The sequence below is a fragment of the Pyrus communis genome, chromosome 11, assembly GCF_963583255.1.
Source record: "Pyrus communis chromosome 11, drPyrComm1.1, whole genome shotgun sequence".
Taxonomy (NCBI): domain Eukaryota; kingdom Viridiplantae; phylum Streptophyta; class Magnoliopsida; order Rosales; family Rosaceae; genus Pyrus; species Pyrus communis.
In genome coordinates, this window is record NC_084813.1 from 7,066,374 (window position 1) to 7,085,747 (window position 19,374).

Consider the following 19,374-nt stretch of genomic DNA (forward strand, 5'->3'; position numbering starts at 1 on the left):
TTGTCTCTTATTAATTTTTTCTTTCTAATTTTTTATTTGAAAGTGTAAAAGTATTCTAAAAGCATGATACTTGTATCCCAAATGTGGGATACATGTATCCGTCCAGTCAAAATGTATCCATTAACCATGATATGTATCCAACAAGTATCTAAGAGTATCCAGCAAGTATCATTTCCGAAAAAGTATTGGATACGGGATACGCAACCAAAGTAAAGTATTCGGGCATCATAGAGTTTCTCAAACAAAGACATAGATGAGATCTATTCAATTGTTTTGCTTTTTAATGTGTAAATGGGTTTTGGATTTTGAGGGTATTTAGGTCTATTCATGTGAATTTTCTATTATATTTGAAAGATTTTTATAAAAAGTGACATTTATGAAAGTGAGTGTTAAATTTTGACTATTATTGATAAATTCTCGAAAATAAAGAAGTATTTATTCTAATGGAAATTAAATTAATCAAAGTATCAAATTTCATTTCTTAATTTACAAGCCTAGAACGAAGATCATGATAAAAATTTCACATAACTACAATTTTTGAATATTCTTGTGTGATAATTAATTGATTTTTCTTCGGAAATTTTGTTAGAACTATAACTTATGGATATTTTTTTAAATAGTATTCGGCAGGTAATTATTTTTTATGAAACTGCGATTGCATGTTCTTATGCATTCTGCATATTATCTCTTAAGTAGAGGGTTACCCAAATTAGGCATTTAATTGAGGGAAATTGAGCATAATATGCACTACCGGTGAATCAATTTTAGTATGGATCTGTAAAAGGCAAAAAGAAAAAGAGGGAGACGGAGGAAGGTCTTTGTAGCAAGTCACTCCAGATAAGTGCATTGGAAGATGAGGATATTTTAGATCGATTTTATAGTGATTGGCTTCTTATGTGAGAAGAATCATATATATGACGATTCAAATCTTAAGTTTAAGAAAATTGATGTTGCTGCTTTTGAATGGGTTCATTTAGATATGTTTTTAAAATGATTGAAATCGTTTTTAAAGAAAATGTTTTTAGATTCCAAAAACACTTTAAGTACTTTTTGCAAGAAACACCAATTATGTGCTTCTTTCATGAAGCACTTTAAGTGATTTTCTAGAAATATTTTCATCAAAAACGCTTTCAGTTATTTTAAAAGCACATCGAAACGAGATCTATCATAATGATGCTTAATTAGGTTTTGATTTTAGGTGTAATTAAGTTTTAATTTTAAGGGTAGTTGGATCTATTCAAATGAATTTTTGGGTATATTTGAATTGCTATATAAACATCGATCACATTGAAAAATCTCTCTACTTTGCTGCTGTCTCTGTTCTTTTCTCTTAAACTCTGCAAAACCGATAAATCCCTGCCCGTTTGCCATTGCAATCTCTCTCTCTCTCTCTCTCTCATTGAAACTGGGCCGCACGATTTGCGGACCTCTCATGACAGCCATTGAAGCCGGTGATTTCTGCGACGATGACCTGCATCACCTCCGTTGAGTTGAATTTCCTAGTCTTTCGTTACCTTCAGGAATCAGGTATGCTTCGCTTTGCAAACCCTCAATCGACTTTTCGAATTTATTTCCCTAATTTTCTGTTCCCGTTTTTAATTGTATTGTCATTCTAGGGTTTCTGGGAATTTGGGTGTGCTGTACAGATTATAAGGGTGTATTTATCAATTGCTGTTACATGTTTGCTATTATAACTTAATTAGGGTTGAATCGTTGCAATATTGAAATGCATACATATGTTAACATGTTGACAAACTCGAAACATCCAATTATCACCATACTAGATTGTTTTGGTTTGAAGTTGGAAGTCATTGGATATGTAATACATATGTAGTTTTGTTATTAGAGCTTGCTACAACTATTCTACTAGTCGCTCTTTTGCTAAATGTTGTTATTTCTTTTTCACATTGCATACGATAAATATGATCAATTTTTTCAGGTTAGCATCTTGAAACAGATTTGTTTGCTTTTGGTTTTGAGTAGTGTAAGTGTTTATGGGGAAGATGAATTGTGTTTCATCGCTAGTGCGCCCCATGAACGTTGTTCAGAATGCTTAGAATGATTTTCAAGGCTTCTTAGGATTACAGTTTTATTACATACTACATTCTTTTTTCATCTTCCTCTTTTGGCCTTTTCCGTTGCTGACCATTAGCAAACGTTTCTTTTTTATTTATTTATGTTCAAATGAGAAGAAATGTATTCTAATTCTTGTCCGTCTCAAGTTTTCAGGCTGCTCAGGAAGGAATGTGCCTTGGACTACAACATAGAGATATGTACCTTGGACTAAGAAAGCTGCATACCCATAGCTACTCCAAAACTTAAAACCAATGCCGGAATTTCATGTGTGCTCATTTTGTCCGACCACTCCTCAGAAAACTTGAGCTTGTTACCTCTGCCCCATTTCACTTCTGTCCCAAGAATTATCATTACCTCTCCTTTAACTACTTTTTAAACTCCTGCTCTTCTCTTTCAAACCTCAAATGTATCCACGCTCTAATCTTCCAACATGGATCCAACCAAAGCCTCCTCCTCTCAACAAAGCTGGTTACTTTGGCATCTTCATTGGCCCCTACTATGGACTATGCACAAAAACTCTTTGATGCCACACCTGAAAGGGATGTATTTCTTTGGAACACCTTGATTAGGGGTTATGCTGATCAGGGTCCTTGCCATGAAGCCATAGTGTTGTACAGAAACATGCATCGCAGTGGGTTGTCACCTGATAACTACACTTTCCCTTTTGTGGTTCGGTCCTGTGCGGTGCAGTTGGCTTTGAGGGAAGGGAAAGAAGTGCATTGTAATGTAATTAAATATGGGTTTCATTCGGATGTGTTTGTTCAGAGCGCTTTGGTCAGTATGTATGCACAGAGTGGAGAAACTTTGGACTCCGAGATTCTTTTCAGCGAAATGGTTGTGAAGAACATAGTTTCTTGGACTGCGATGATAGCAGGGTATGTGCAAAATGGGTTTTATAAAGAAGGGTTGAGTGTTTTGCGAGACATGGTGGCTTCAGATACCCAACCAAATGTTGTAACGCTGGTCAGCGTCCTCCCTGCTTGTGCTAGTTTGGAATTTTTGGATTTAGGAAAATTGATTCATGGTTTTGGAATTAAAGTTGGTGTTGACAAAGATGTAGCACTCATGAATGCTTTGATTGCATGTTATGGCAAGTGTGGGAATCTTGACACTGCAAGATATTTATTCGATGGGATGGCGGTAAGAAACTTGGTCTCATGGAATGCAATGATCGCCGCCTATGAACAGAATAATTCAGGGACAGAGGCAATAGAGCTCTTTCGCAGGATGCAAACTGAAAATGTCGAGTATGACTATATCACACTAGTCAGTGTTATTTCCGCCTGCACTAGCTTGGGTGCACTTAACACTGGGAGATGGTTGCATGAGCTCATTCGAATGAAAGGCTTCGGAACCAATGCTTCAATCACAAATGCACTCATTGACATGTATGCAAAGTGTGGCAACATAAACCTGGCCAAGGATGTATTTCAGGGGTTGCCTCATAAAAGCGTTGTGTCCTGGACATCTATAATAGGGGCTTGTGCTTCTCATGGTCACGTTGATGATGCTCTCAGGCTTTTCTCTATGATGAAAGAACAGTGTATCAAACCAAATAGCTTCACTTTCACTGCTGTTTTGACTGCTTGTAGGCATGTGGGTCTGGTAGAAGAAGGGAGAAAGCACTTTGAGAGCATGATCAAAGACTACTCAATTTGCCCTGGTTTAGAGCACTATGCTTGTATGGTTGATCTTCTGGGTCGAGCCGGCTGTTTGCTAGAGGCTTATAAGTTTATTGAGAGGATGCCGGTTGATCCAGATGTGGGTGTTTGGGGAGCTTTACTTAGTGCTTGCAGGATACATGGCAATGTTGAGCTCGCCGAGCTTGTGACAGCACATCTGTCCCATTTAGATACTCAAACAGTTACATCCTACGTTCTTATGTCAAACATATACGCCGAAGCCTGTAGGTGGGAAGATGAAGCTAGGTTGAGAAACTTGATGCGGGAAAAGGAGTTGATGAAGTTACCTGGGCAAAGTTCTGTTGAGGTGAATCAACGATTTTGTACATTTCTATCAGGTTCAAGATCCCGAGCCTCTTGTCTGAATTAAGTAGATGGTTTTTGTCCCTAAATGATACCCTTCTAGCACTGAAATTATGCTTCTTGATTGTTTAGTTGGGTTAAACATACAATGTAAAAGTTACTCGTTACCCAGCAGTGACGTAAGCTAGCGGCACTACACCAAGCGCTGCCAATCGTCACCTGGTTATGATTGATTCATTGTGTGACTTGGTTCAGATGTATGTTTGATTCATTGTGTGATTTAGTTCAGATGTATGTGTAGGTCCAATCCAGATGATTTTGCATCTGGCTTGCTATAATTTAAGTGATCGCTTTAGAACCGATTCGAGGTCAGTGCACTCTAAAACTATTTAAAGCTCGTGGGGGTAACCTTAAACATAAATAACATACTTGAAACGAAGTTTATAAACTATATTAATCAACTTGAATATTTCGATGGACCACACACATCATGCGTGTGTAAATATAATAATTTAAGATCACCAAGATCAAATCGCCATGCAATTTTTAGGTGAAGGTTAAAACTAAATTATCATGTGAGTTCTTTAATGAGTGTGACAGTAGGGCTGTAAATCGGCTCAAATGGCTCAAGCTCGACTCGTTTTTGGCTCATTCAAGCTCGAATTTTCTAAGTAAAACGTTTTGAGCTCTTGTTATATTATATTAGCGGTGTATTATTTTCATTTTATGAGATTCATTTGAAAATGAAGTCGACAAAACATAACATCGAGTTTGTTTAAAGAACAAATTGGGCAAGCTAATGAAAAGCTCATGTTTAGTTTACAAACAAGCTTGAGCTCGATTAAATTATTCAAGTCAAGCATAAGCTCGGGGTTACGATTTGTTTTCGAGTTTGAGCACACGTAATATTATCTGAGCCGACTTTGAGCATCTTGATATTCAGTTCAACTCGGCTCATTTACACCCTCATGTGACACCCCACCATGGACTTTATGTGATTGAAGTATGACTAATAATGTGATGAACTTCAGTTACCAAACACTTGAAATTTCCAAAATTAAAAAAAAAAAATTGCTTTTTTAATAAGCACCACAACGCCATACCGCCCCTTAACATTGTTCGCTGTCGACTCTTAACTGCAGTTTTTTATTTTTATTCTTGTTAAACGATAGATTTATTAAATTAAATATTAAATTAGAGAGTTGATCGAGTTCGATATGGTGTAAGGACAACAATCAAGTAGTGCAGCTTTTTAGCGGTAACTGAAAATTTTCAAAGCAAAATCCCGCGAAAACTCCAGCAACCCAAAACAGATAAAGATTTCAAAAAACATTGTTTTCGGAAACTCATTTCCAGAAACAGAGTCGCCGTCCCGTCGTCTTCCTCAGCCTCCCTCAGTCGGCATCTTCCGAATTCAGAGATACCTTCTCCCAGACTCGCGCTCTCGTCTCTCCTATTGCTTCCTATCTAGGTGCAAAACTGTAAATCTTGATTGTCCATTGTTGGGATAGCCATTCCACCAGGTACTCTTCTTCTCTCTTGCTCTTGGTAGCGGGCACTTTTTTTATTATTATTCTTTATTCAACTCATAAGTTAGGGTTGGTTGTGATTTGGGGATTTTGATGAAATTAGGGCCGTGATTTCGGATTTTTTTTTGTTGAAATTAGGGCTGTGATTTGAGAATTTTTTATTTTTTTTTTAAAGTAAGGGCTGTCATATGTGAAGGTTTCGTTGGTACGGGTTGCGATTGTTGCAATTATGTTTTATTGGTAATTTGGCGGATTCAATTTTCATTCTTTTTGTTACCCAGTGTTGAACTGGGAACATGATGAAGGCTTCTCAATTTTATTTATTTTTATAATTCAATTGATAAATGGAGTTTAATAGGTGTGGTTGCTTACCAGATTATTAACTCCATTAACACCAATTTGGCATAGTTACTGATAATTAATTTTTAATTTTTGATGTTGCATATTAATGAAAATGCATTTGCACCGTCAGATCTTGTTTAGATTTGTGTTATTTAGTTCGATTGTATCTATCTTTTATAATTTGGGAAATTCTGAAAGAAAAAAAAAGGAAGAATCATTCAAAGTTTCTATAGACTTGTATGAATCTCCGCCTTTTGAGGGTTTTTGGCCGGGGTTAATATTGGGTACTTTAGGGTCTCAATTTTCTGTGCGTAAGCTGTTTGATCTAATGTTTTGTTGAATGTAGGTTTATAAGGAACATTTATTTTGGATCCTGGGGTAGGGTTGGCCTTTTTTGGATTTTCGAAGATGTATGGGACAAATGCCATCCAACTGGTCAAAGAAATTGCAAATGGCGAGAAGGGGCAGCTCACGGCTTTCAGTGTAAGAGAGAACCATCTTGTTTCTCATTTTGACCTGCCATAAATCTGTCTGTTTTTTTCTATGTATTCTCTTATTTGATATATGTTACTATCATCTTGTAGAGTAATCTGTTCAAGGATGTAATTGCAGAATGTAGTCAACATTATGAAGATCTTCAAAAGTCGTTAAGGTAACGTGATATTGCAGTTATTGATTGTGTGTTTTCTTTTCTTTTTTCACATTCAGATTTGTTGTTTCTATTCCATAGCAGCAAATTACATGCTTCATCTCACCTTGGATGATGAAGCTGTACAACTTAACTGCTGAAATTCTTCTAATGTAAAATAAAATTGATGTGCTATTATGAAATTAGGGGAATGGATCCAAATCAATCCCAAGAATCTGCTTGAAATCTGTCTCAGTGATCTAAGAAGTTTCTCATTCTTGAGTTGAAATATAAATTGCTCAGGCTTCATGTTTTTTTCGTCATAACTTTTGACTTTTCAAAAATAAGATAGGTACTACTACAAAATAAATAAAAGTGCATGAGAGTTGCAGATACACTGGACCGTATGTATCTGTGCTTATAGTGCCTCAGTGCTTGTTTTACTGCCTTAAGTCTTAAATTAGAGATCATGATACCAGGGTTTTCCTTGCAATTCATTTGATCATTTCACTGTTTTTTGGTTGGTGTATATACCTTTCGAGCCATACTTTTACGCTTTTCGGCTTGGACATAGGCAGTCCCAAGATTCAGTGTTGGATTAATAATCATCATGTGACGGGCATTTTTATTTTGGGAACTACCAGCTAACACGTATTGACCAAGTCTAAAACCGTGCATCTTGTTTTGCTTTATGTCTAAACTTCCATAAACCCTGCTTTATCTTTTTGCTTGTATTCTTAGTCAACTTATATGACCTGATGTTGCAACAGGAAAATGCAGGAAGCAGGAATAGATTTCCAAACTCAAAATGAGGACCACTATGGTTTCCTCATCCACCACCTTTCTTTACTTCGCAATAAACGTTGCTTAATGACTTACATGTAATTTTTTGTTTCCTTGTTGTGCTATCATATAATTATATGTTTCTTTTTAATCGGTACGCCTTATGTAAATGATCTTTAATCAGCTTTTGTTGTACATGATTCTCATAACCATTCAGGCACAGCCGAGCAGAAATGTTACGGAATCTCATATGGAAGGTGGGCTATGAAATTCCAGAAGAAATTGAAGAGAAGCTTAATCACACAGAGAAAGAGTACTTTAAGAAACATTCAGAGGCTTTAAGATCATACATGTCGAGAGTGGAACTCCATTTGGATATGGTAATCTCTCTCTACACTTGCAGTTATACTTCATAGTATAATAAACTGATAAGTTTGGAAGTCTCTCTTTGATACTTGAATATTCATGTGAATTAATTTTGAAACTTGAGCAAGATGACTGTTGGTTGTTAATGACTAGAAAGTTGTATACTTTCAATTGACTGGCACATTGGAGTCGCTTTTAATGAAATTTTTTGGAGAAACTTGCTTGACTGTTGCTTATTAATGAGAAGCTCTTTGCTCTATAAACTTAAGACAAGTATCTTGCTTCTTAAATGGGTAGGTTTCGAACCTTTGGCTTTCATTCTGTAACGTTGGAATTATTCTGATGATAATGCTAATAGCTTCAGTGAATAGCACTGGTAAACCCTTTCTTCTGATCACGTAAGCAGAACTTAGACGTACCAAATTCTCGAATTTTTAAAATTCAGTGACATTTCTTTTATCTTTTCCGTTCACAATGGGAAACCCTGGAGAAAAATGTAAAGAATATTTTTGAGAGTAACCAAACATGATAGGAGAAAGCCAAAATTTTGAAATCGGTCCTAGTATCTGGAGTTATGAATCATAGTATTATCTGCAGTTGGAGAAGCAAAACCCTTGTTGTAAAGTACGATGAAACAATGGACATTGTCATCTTGGCTGCCGAGTTGCATATGAGTGGATTTTTAATTGTAAGGTTCATATATCGAGTATTGGTGTGGGGTGAGCAATACATTGGGTAGATGCCCTATGGGTGTGCTAACAGAGGAAAAATCCTCGCCCTTGTTTCGCTACATCTTGTGAGGAAAGATCCTCATTCTGATTTCTTGTGTTTGCCAGGATATGGTGCCCCCGAAAGACCCCTACATCAAGGTGAGAGTCCTCGACGACATGGGCGAAGTACAATTACCTAGCTTCAACACGGCCAATTTTGCTCAGCACTCGATGCATTTTCTCAAACGAACTGATGCTGAGAAGTACATCTCACTGGTATGTTTAATTAACCGCTCGCTTGAAACTCGATCCAATTTGGTTTGGTAAATTCTAGCTAGCTTTCTAACTTGTATCCTCCACTAACAGGGGAAGATGGAGGAGCTCACAGGGTGATTTTACTGGCACGACCTGCCAAACCATTCTTTCTCGGACTCTATATATTGTATGACGTTTGGTCTGTGGCTATATTGATAATTTTATTCCTAGTTTTTCTTAATAATGTCGCTTTGTTAGCGAATTCAAATTTTATTTTCTAGATCGATACTTCAATCTCAATTAAAAAAATCGGTACGAGGATTCTGGGCGCGAAATTGAATGTTATGCAGATCTAAATGCACAAAGATGAAAAAAAAAACAAAATAAAAATAGTACAAGTGTATATACCAAAACGAATAAAATCCTTTATTTATTACTATCATTGTAAATGATACATCAAAGATTAAGAAGTGTGAAAAAAGGGAGCAAAAGAGCATCAAACGACTGCATTCTCATAGCCTAGTCAAGAGAAATTTATCCTTCGTTAGTTTACTCAACAAGTTAGCTTGCACATGCTTAAATGTGATTCCCCATCATGTACAGAACAAAGTATGCATGAGCGAGTCCCAAATCTACAGATTGAAATTGAGTTAAAAACTTTTTTCGGTACAAGAGGGCTCGGTATAGTGGCTTTCACTCTAACAAGGCGGTAGCCTTCTCCGTTCGAAGTTGGGTGCCTACTCAACTCAGGGCGGTTTTTTTTTTATTCTTTTGGCCGTGTCCACACTTTTTTGATCTTAATGTGTACTAGTAGCTGGGGGGTATAGGTATGGATTGTTGTGTACTAGTAACTGGGATTTAATTTAAAGTGTGGCAGCTTAACGCTTACAGCTACGGCGGTTTTCACACGTCCCCGATAGGTAGCCTTCTCTACACCTCACCCTCTCGTATATCTCTATGTCTTATTTAATTACTAGGGTTTTTAAAAAGGCAGACGTAGAACTCGCTTATATACACTTGGTGAAGCGATACATGATAGGAAATCTGAAGGGTCATGCAAGATAGCTAACTGAGCGAGCAAACTAACAGAGCTTACGTAAACTTGACTAAATCCGAAAACTGCATGCGTTTGTACGACCAGCCTACAACAAAACCTTCTAGTTTCGAAACGTGGTGATATCCTATGATTTCTAGTTTTGTTGTTTACCGAAATGTTTAAAAAAAATAGAAAGTCAGGTCAAAACCTGTGTTAAGAAAAACAAGAAGCCAAGAAAAAGAAGAAAGAGAAACCGAGCAAACATGAAGCCAAGAGAACAAGAAAGAGAAAGAAACTTGCCATCAACCGTTGTTGGCCATTGACATGACCGACAGAGGGCTGGGCCGGGACTGGAAGGTGTCGATTCTTCTTTTGTCCTGTGTGGAAGGACGAGGAAAAGCGGCGGCCAAGAACCTCTTGACCCACCCGCTCTGTTGGAATGGCGACGATGGTATGGACAGCTTATTTGAGTTTGCTGAAGTTTTCTTGATTGCAGCACTCCGGTGATACCGGCAGCGGAATGCTTCAGGGTGGGTAGACGGCGAACAAGGGCAAGTTCTGCTAACCGGAGTGCTCGACATTGTTTAGAGTAGTTTGATGGTAGGATGGAGAGAACACTGTGCGTCCTTGTATAGGTTCAGTGTGCGTCCTAATCCGTAGTCGGTTTAATAAAAACGAGGGATGTTAATCCTGATGGAATATGGTTTTCCCAATTTCACTAGGATTAGGAAGGGTGCATTGGTAATTTCCAAGACACTAAAATAAAACCTAATTTTTCATACTTCTGTTAAAATATAACAGGAAAAGTTAGAAATATAACCTTTACTAGGGACATGAGAGAAGCGGGTGCAAGATATCACACTGTTTAGTTTCGTAACTATGACACAAAAGATTGCAGGAAAAGAGAGCTTTGACTTCTTTTCTTTTCTGTGTATTGTAATCACACACGGAGTGCTCTTTATATAGAGCCACGTCTGTGACAAACCAAAAAGTAAAATAATTGCTCTTTTTGAAAACTTCACATAATAATAATCACACTATTGTGACTTTTCTGAAAGCATCACATAATAACAATTACATTACTGTGACCTTTTTGAAATCATCACATAATAACAATCACATTCTCACAAACACGTTACAATTGTAAGTTCTAAAAAGTTTATTTTCTAAGATTTCGGTTTTGGCCTTTCTACCAAGCATAACAAGTGTTCATAGATATTTCTGATAATACCGAACAAGTGTTCATCGATATTTCTGATAATGCCGATGTCGAGTCAGTTTATAGTATTTACTCAAGTGAAGATCAAGAAATTTCACTTAATTCTTCAGATGACGAATCTTCTTCAGAAGATGACACTATAAATCTTCTAAATGACATAACCCAATTTACTATATAATGAACAACTGTATTCATCAATTTACAAGATACTCGGACTTTATGATAGATAGGTGCAGTAAATGTAGATATTTCCCAGATAAAAGAAACAAAGTAAAATGTTTAAAGTGTACTGACATAAGACATATAAAATGTTCTGATTATGAAGAGGAACGATCTCAAGAAAGAATTTTAGAAAAAGAAAAACATTCTTCCAGTCTATCATAGAAACATTTAGAACTCGATTTAAGAGAAGAAAAACTTAAAAATAGGAATATAGTACTTCAGATTCAGGAATTAGAATATCTAATAAAAAATGATAGGGTGAGACGTACTTCCATTCTTTAGTTTTTACGGAATAAGTTAAAGAATTAGTACCTCTATTCTTCAAGGTCGTCCTCATATTGTTCTTCTTATTTCTAGGGTGAGACGTACTTCCATTCCTTAGTTTTTATGAAATAAGCTAAAGAACTAGTACTTCTATTCTTCAAGGTCATCCTCATATTATCCTCGTATTACTCTTCAAGGTCATCCTCATATTATTCTTCTCTACATATCTGCCTTTTTTGCTTTTAGGACAGAAATTCCTCTACTTCCAAAAATTTCTAAATTCTTGTTTAAATCTAATTTTGTTCTAATACTACTATTTACTTGTAACTTTCCAATAAATCCTACACAAAGTAACAAGTTATCTTTATTTTCTATCATTTCATAACTCGTAGATTTTACTGTTATCTGAATATCTTTATAAAAATCTTTGAAGGGAATCATGAAGCCAGGTTGGCAATAAACTACTCTAGCATTCTCAGACATACTTATTTCCATCATTCCTATTGTGGCAGCGTCTAACTTTTTATGTCTAGTATCAAGTATACTTATTAAAACTTTAACACCTAATTGTGGTCTGGTTAAACTCTTAACTCCTACCACCATTATTCCTAAATGTATTAGATTATATTTCTTATCTAATTTTATTATAAGATTCTCTTGTGATTAAATTAATTCTGCTTACGTCTTGTTTGTTTACTACTCGTACAATTTGTTCTTGATAGTGACTATAAAGTTTACTTTCACTAAACCATTCTCCGTTCTTATGTAGGTTTTTTGGATTTAACAAATGTAGAGTATTATTTCTAAAAGCTTATGCTTCTCTTTCAGTATCTACTTCTTCTTCTATTCTTATTAATTCTTTTCCTTTAGTATTATTTTGAAAAATTCGTCTAAACATATTATTATTATTTTCTTTAACATAACTAGAGTTAGTTCTTACTAATGCCCCCACACCTGTTGGGTAAAAAGTACAAAATTACCCTCAAGACACACCAGGAGTCTCATGCACATGCACCAGACAATAACGACTCAATCAATGAAGAGTCAAATGTGATCAAAATGATATTTATTCAAATCCCTCTCATCACTCCTCATCAAATCATTATTCAAAAGGTAACTCCTAAATTTCCTATTTAATTTAGGATTAATTGTCATATTAATTGTAAGATATTATTTCACATAGTATCTTGCAATTATTCACCCAATTACACCGTATATGGCTGGACACTATTCTCCAAATAGGGTCGGCCACTCCCCTATAAATAGCCCTATTATCCCACTAAAAAGCTAAGCCAATTGCTACCTAGAAACTCCTAATCACATTCGTTTCAGAATTCTAACTTTGGCATCGGAGATTCTTCGGCTAAAGCCCCTCGGTCCCCACCATTCATCGTGGGCGCGTGAGGCTTTTGGCGTTAATCTAAAGTGTTATTATTTTGCAGGTGCATTTTCGTCAAAAAAGAAGACGGCGAAAATTTGCATCCACAACCACATCTTTGCGCTAGTAGCACTCCAAATCATAAGACTACTGAAAAAGAAGAATTTGTGATTTTAGTTAATTAATTTTTTAAATGAATGTATAAGTGGATTCCACATGTCAAAATGCGAGTGAAAAAGAAACAAAGAAAAAAGGTAAACGGGGAAGGTAGTTAGCATTTCTTTTATTTTACTCCCTCCTCATTTTGATAAGGACATTTTCATAACTTTGGTTCATGGTTAATACATAGTAGTGTGGGTGCGGGTCGAGTTGGGTTCATTTTTTTGTGGATCCAGATTCTAATTGTTTTTGTAAATGAGTTCGACCCAGTCTAGGTTTATGTAATTTTATTGGTGGAACCATCTCATTTGAATCCGATTGATAGCGTTCGGTTCTTACGGGTAAAATGGATTTGTTTTCAATCCCATGTCGTACAACAACATAAAAGAATCTCCATGTGTTTCCGTTACAAAATAATTACGTCTAACAAAGTCAATATTGAAAAATTCTAAAGGAAATGAAAACTCCATAAGTTCAAGAAACCAAACTACTAAAGTCACTTTGTTGCTTAAATAAATAAATCAAAGAAATGCCTAAATCACTGTGAGAGAGAGAAAATGCTCGTTTGGAAGTACTTTTAAAATGATTGAAAGCGCTTTTGGTGCAATTGACTTTGGGTTCCAAAAGCACTTTAAGTGCTTCTTTGGAAGAAGCACCCGGTATGTGCTTTTTACAAGAAGCACTTAAAGTGTTTTTTCATGATCCACTTAGATCTTAACTAAGGATTGGTGCAAAAAACATTTTCACTAAAAACGGTTTTAGTTATTTTTTAAGCACTTTCAAATAAGCCCAAAGAGAAAGAGAGAGTGAGTTTAGAGTATTGATAGAGTGACATTGACGGTAAGGTTTAGTGAAAAAAAAAAAAAAAAAAAAAAAGCAAAAACTTGTTTGTGTGAAATTAGTTTAATGCCCATCTTTTTTTATTTTTTTTTCTTTTCTAATATTTTGTTTCAATTATGTATAAAAAACTATAATAGTAATTTTCTTGGATTTTGATTGACAATCATGATTTTATTAATATATAGTTTAGATGATTATTATTATTATTATTATTATGAATACGGAACGTCTCATCAAAGGACCTAAACCCTAGACGTTACAACTTAACAGCCACAGCACGTGTGTATCACTATTAATTGAGGAATGCTACCACTTATTCCATTTTTAAGCCATATTTGTATCATCTTTTTAATAGAGATATGGTCCACCAACACAGGTGTGTTTCGTCTCTATTAGAGAGATGATACAAATGTGGTATAGAAAATGAGTAATGCTAGGTAGACCAAATTTGTATTCTAAATTTGCAAATCAAATAATGTATTACTGATAAGAACAAACATGTTAATCAACACTTAATCCAATCACCAACTTTCATATAATTAGTTTTACAAAATTTTGTGTACAAATTTAATCTTTCTAATATTACTCATACAAAACGTGGTAAGAATATTATTTTTGTTATTTATTTTCTCTTCCTGTTCTTGTTTGATCTTTATGACTGAGTTCTCATCAAAGACAACCCACCCTCTGCCATCTTCCTTTTACCACCTTAGCCACCTCAACCTCCAATGATGTAGGAGGACTTACCCCAACATCCGACGGTTCTTCTCTAGCTAGCCCTCTTCCACCTCCCCCCACCTTTCTTTCCCTTCTGCCCTTCTGCCCCTGCTTTATCCAGCACCCCTCGCTGCAGTAGGAGCACACATGTGGAGGCTGCGTTAATTAAGACTAGCTAGCATACTCTATCCTTGCCTTCTTCTTTTCTTCCTTCGCATTGCCATAGAGGAAGTCACAGTATCCTCCCTCCCCGCTTGTAGACTGCTTGCCCAACTCATTAGTCTTGCTGGGAGATGGTATTTTTGAGCTCTTCACTCTCTCTACTACTTCCCCCAACCTCCGTTTTCTGCATCTACATATCTCAAGCCCTATCTTTGAGGTGGGAGGTCCTCCCCCGACTTCACGGCGAGACGAGCCATTTATCATTACGATAGCTGTCCCGTATGCCCTCTTCCACCCTCAAACTTCGGCTGTAAAAACGATCATTTGGCCTACTTCTTCTTCTGACTCACTAGGTCAGTCGCACTTATCTTTCTAAACCCTAATTTCTCGTTAAAAAACAAGGATCCTATTTTTCATGAGAGAAATATTCCACCAAAAAAAAAAAAAATAAAAGCAAAAACTATGCTACGTAAACAAAAGCAAAAACACACCGCACTTCCTACGTCGCACGTTACCATCGCGTGTAGCACACTCATAATAAATCGCGTTAGCCAAGACAGATCCCTTTCAAGCATCTAGCGATTCTATTGGTTCTTCTAACTTACAGCTTTATCCACTTCAACACGGATGAGTCAGCATGCGGTGCCAATAAGCACGAATGAACCAATCAAATCCATTGAGCCAGGTCAATAGTCAACCTTAATCAGTTTAACCCTGCTTAGCTTTTACCAAGTAGCTAGTTTTTTACCGAATCACCGCCCGGTAAAAACTCTGAAACTGCCTATATAAGTAACTGTAACAGTTCTAGCAACATCACAAACAAATATAGTAAAAAACTTTTCTTAGAGAGAGAGCGAGAGAGCGAGAGCGAAAGAGAGAGAGAGCGCTAGAGAGAATTGGAATTAGAAACAGAGAGCCAGAGAATTACTTGACAACCACCCACCGTTGAATGGCAAACCGAGTAATCCCGGCAGCGTCAAAACTCCTGAAAACTATCAGGCCACTCAACTCCGCCTCCACTAGCACCATCTCCGGCATATCCCCACCAATCGGCTTTTCCGAAAAAACACCACAAGCCACCACCACTGCCATCACCCCCGCGGACAACGCCGCCACTAACCTTTCCAACTTCGATGACGCGGACAAGCTGTTTGCGTCCGTCTCCACGTCACGGCTGTTGAGGACGGCGCTGAACCTCCACTTGGTGGGAATGGAGCCGATGGTGGACATTGGAATGTGGGTCATGCGGTCCAGGCTCATGCAGACTCCCTTAATCAAGGACGCGATCCTGGGGACCATACGGTCCACAATTTACGACCATTTTTGTGCTGGCGAGAACCCCTCGGCCACCGGAAAGTCGGTGCTGGAGCTTAACGAGGCGGGGCTGAGAGGGATGTTGGTTTACGCTCTCGAGTATGCCGGCGACAACGAGGCATGCGACAGGAACTTGCAAGGTTTCTTGGACACCGTTGAGTCCACCAAATCCCTGCCACCTTCTTCGGTAACTAGTTTTTCTCATCACCCCAAATCAGGATTCCAAGATTCCATTTATTGACTTTTCTCTTTGAACTTGTCAAATTCTGGCTTCCTTTCTAATTTTTTTGAATTCAAAATGTTTATTTCTTTTTAAAACTCTATTTTATTAGGATAATACTAAATGAGATCAAAATTTCAAATCAAATAATATGTCACGAATAAGAAATAATCATGTTAATCAACGATTACAAAGACTAAAATATTGAAATATTGTTGTTTTAGTGAGATTGTTAAGACTTGTCACGTGATCAAGCAGACTCCATGCAATTAACATGCCATGCCTCATGGATGTAGGATTGTGGGTCCTAGTCTCTATGTGGTCGACATGTCATAAATTTAGTATTGCGGGTCCTATTTGCTTACTTATGCCACTTCGTTGAAATTTTTAGTTGTCACAGGAACACGGATGCTACATCACGTATTTTTATGTAAGTGGTGAAAAATTTTAATTTTTAAGTTATTAACATTTTAACACACATAACCCACCATTTATATAGGAATACGTTGTGTACCAGCTCTTGTGACGATCACACTGAAAAATCTCTCTGCCACTTGGGTCTTTCGATACACCACCCAATTGTTCTCACTCCAACGTTAGTATCTCCCTACTGGGGCTGTTTAACTACATTTAACATAGCTTGTTAGTCGTCGGTCGATGCCAAGTTCTGAATCAGACACTGACTTATCCCAGAAGCACCTCCAGACAAAGCAAACTCTTGTTGCGATTTGTTTTCTTCACGAGATCCTTCTGAAGTTGTTTGTTTTGATGGTAACTGAAAATGACGTTTTTGGATTGTAACAGGTGAGCTTTATAATTTTGAAAATCACTGCAATTTGCCCAATGAATCTACTTCAACGAGTGAGTGACTTGCTGAGATGGCAACAACAAGATCCTTATTTCAATCTCCCATGGAAGCGCGACACGTTTCCCATTTTCTCCGAATCTAGCCCTCTTTACCACACCCTTAAAAAGCCGGAGCCTTTAACTCCTGAAGAAGAGCGTGATCTTGAATTAGTCCACCAAAGACTAATGAAATTGTCCCAAAACTGCGTAGAAGCCAATGTGCCTCTATCGATCGATGCAGAGTACACATCAATTCAACCGGCCATCGATTACTTGACCTACTCCTCTGCAATCATCTATAACAAAGATGACAACCCGATTGTTTATGGGACGATCCAAGCTTACCTGAAAGATGCAAAGGAAAGATTGTTGCTGGCAACAAAGGCTGCAGATATGATGGGTGTTCCGATGGGGTTCAAAGTGGTGAGGGGAGCTTATATGTCGAGTGAGGGAAAATTGGCTTCTTCCTTGGGCTATAAGTCTCCCATTCACGATTGCATTGAGGACACGCATGCGTGCTACAATGATTGTGCTTCGTTCATGCTTGAAAGGATTGCTAATGGCTCTGATGCCGTTGTTCTTGCAACCCATAATGTTGAATCAGGTAACGAAATTGACAAACTTAAAAGTTAAAACTTTTAGAAAAAAGGCTACTGCATTGTTATGAGTTTTGCACAAAAGTTTTAGAAAAAGGCTACCGCATTGTTCTGAGTTTTGCACATAATATGTCTGACGTAAAATGTTGAATGTTAGGGAGACTAGCAATGGCAAAAGCACACGAAATTGGGGTCAGGAAGGTGCACCAGAAGCTTGAATTTGCACAACTGTACGGAATGGCAGAATCGCTTTCCTTTGGTCTAAAAAATGCAGGGTTTCAAGTAAGCAAGTACATGCCATTTGGACCGATACAGTTGGTTCTGCCTTACCTTCTAAGGAGGGCTGAAGAGAACAGGGGACTCTTAAATGCTTCATCTCTAGACAAACAACTAATAAGGTAAATTTAAATTCGGACAAAAATTTTTGAATTCGCAGCGTAAAAGGTCGGTTTTATTCTGATGCGGTTTGAACTCTTCGTTTGGGTACAGGGAGGAGCTGATGAGGAGACTCAAAGCAGCAATCTTCTAATGCGAAAGTGACGGCATTGTGCAACAGCAAGGTTGGTGATCCATCACCAATCTTGTAAATGAAATGATCTGTAATTAGGGTGATTGCTCATGAGTTTAGTTGAATTAAAATGTGCATATAGGAATTAGGAAATCTGGGTTCTATTTTCCTCATTACATTAGATTGTATTACAGGACAACAATCCATATTTGCTTCCTAGCTCTACCTCCATGGCAATTCACCACAAGCGCCAGCACCCTATCAACCGTGTTCTAAATCGTGTTGCTTCCTTCAGCAAAAGGAATATGAATAAAATGTTTATGTTGCTTCCAAATTACTCAAATCTGTGTGCAATGTGGATGATGTTTGATTGACTAGGAGAAGTAACTAAACAGGAACTTGGGTAGAGATGCGCACATAGGGCAGCTACCAGAGTGGAGTCGGGCAAAACCAAAATATGGAGTTAACTTTTTTTAGGGGTCAGAAAGGCGACGTGGTCTTCCAAAATTTTCCTCAAAATCTTCAATACAAAAGCTCATCCTGGAGTCCTATTCCCAAATACTTGCATTCAAAGACATATATGAGTGGATTGTGGAGGGAGAGTATTTTTGCTCACCATCATTTAGTATGGTGTATGCTCACCACCCTATTTATCACCGTTAGATGAGTTTGAATTTCGAAATTCGTGTAGTAGATAGGCAAAAATCTCAAAATTCAAACTTATCTAATGGTGATAAATAAGGTGATGAGCATACACCACACTAAATGATGGTGAACAAAAATACAGTACTCTTGTGGAGATTATCAAAATTTCTTTTTCAGATCAGCACGTGGTTTGCATGGGCTGTGAGGTCAAGTTTCCAAACCATAAAAGTATTCATCTATTTATTATATCGTCAATAATTATACAAGTTAAATAATCCTGGAGATATCATGGTTTATTCTATCAAATAAATTGGAAAGATACAACAATGTGCTTCAACCAGCATAGCAGCTGGTGTGGGTTACTCATGTTTATGATTTATACCAATATAAAATGCAAATCAATCAATGGTAAACCCTTACTTCATCTAACCTGGAAACTTACTTCATGTGTACGTGAAAGCATGCCGGTTTTTTATTTTAGCCACGTGGTATGCGGTGCATTAATATCTTGACATCGAATCTACTCGATACCTGATCATCTCTCCAAAGTCTATCAGCTCCGAAATTTTCTTGA

The 19,374-nt window shown here is 37.2% G+C and overlaps 3 protein-coding genes across 4 annotated transcripts; all 3 read left to right on the forward strand.

Annotated features, from left to right (window-relative positions):
• Positions 1-1,321: 1,321 nt before the first annotated feature.
• LOC137708387 (pentatricopeptide repeat-containing protein At1g08070, chloroplastic-like) lies at positions 1,322-4,296 on the forward strand. 2 transcript variants are annotated; one of them, XM_068447445.1, is made up of 2 exons: positions 1,322-1,527; positions 2,223-4,296. In XM_068447445.1, the coding sequence occupies exon 2, from the start codon at positions 2,341-2,343 to the stop codon at positions 4,126-4,128; it is 1,788 nt and encodes a 595-aa protein (XP_068303546.1). In that variant the 5' UTR covers positions 1,322-1,527; positions 2,223-2,340; the 3' UTR covers positions 4,129-4,296. The 2 variants fall into 2 exon arrangements, with proteins under 2 accessions (XP_068303546.1, XP_068303545.1); XM_068447444.1 differs by having other exon boundaries at positions 2,230-4,296.
• Positions 4,297-5,356: 1,060 nt separating this feature from the next.
• On the forward strand, positions 5,357-8,981 carry LOC137709555 (uncharacterized). The gene is made up of 7 exons (XM_068448637.1): positions 5,357-5,584; positions 6,279-6,415; positions 6,517-6,584; positions 7,331-7,441; positions 7,561-7,723; positions 8,546-8,695; positions 8,786-8,981. The coding sequence occupies exons 2-7, from the start codon at positions 6,341-6,343 to the stop codon at positions 8,810-8,812; spliced, it is 594 nt and encodes a 197-aa protein (XP_068304738.1). The 5' UTR covers positions 5,357-5,584; positions 6,279-6,340; the 3' UTR covers positions 8,813-8,981.
• A 6,540-nt stretch (positions 8,982-15,521) lies between these two features.
• LOC137709488 (proline dehydrogenase 2, mitochondrial-like) lies at positions 15,522-18,695 on the forward strand. The gene is made up of 4 exons (XM_068448581.1): positions 15,522-16,172; positions 17,010-17,655; positions 17,805-18,045; positions 18,137-18,695. Exons 1-4 carry the CDS (start codon positions 15,621-15,623, stop codon positions 18,174-18,176), a joined length of 1,479 nt encoding a protein of 492 aa, XP_068304682.1. The 5' UTR covers positions 15,522-15,620; the 3' UTR covers positions 18,177-18,695.
• The last annotated feature ends 679 nt before the right edge of the window (positions 18,696-19,374 follow it).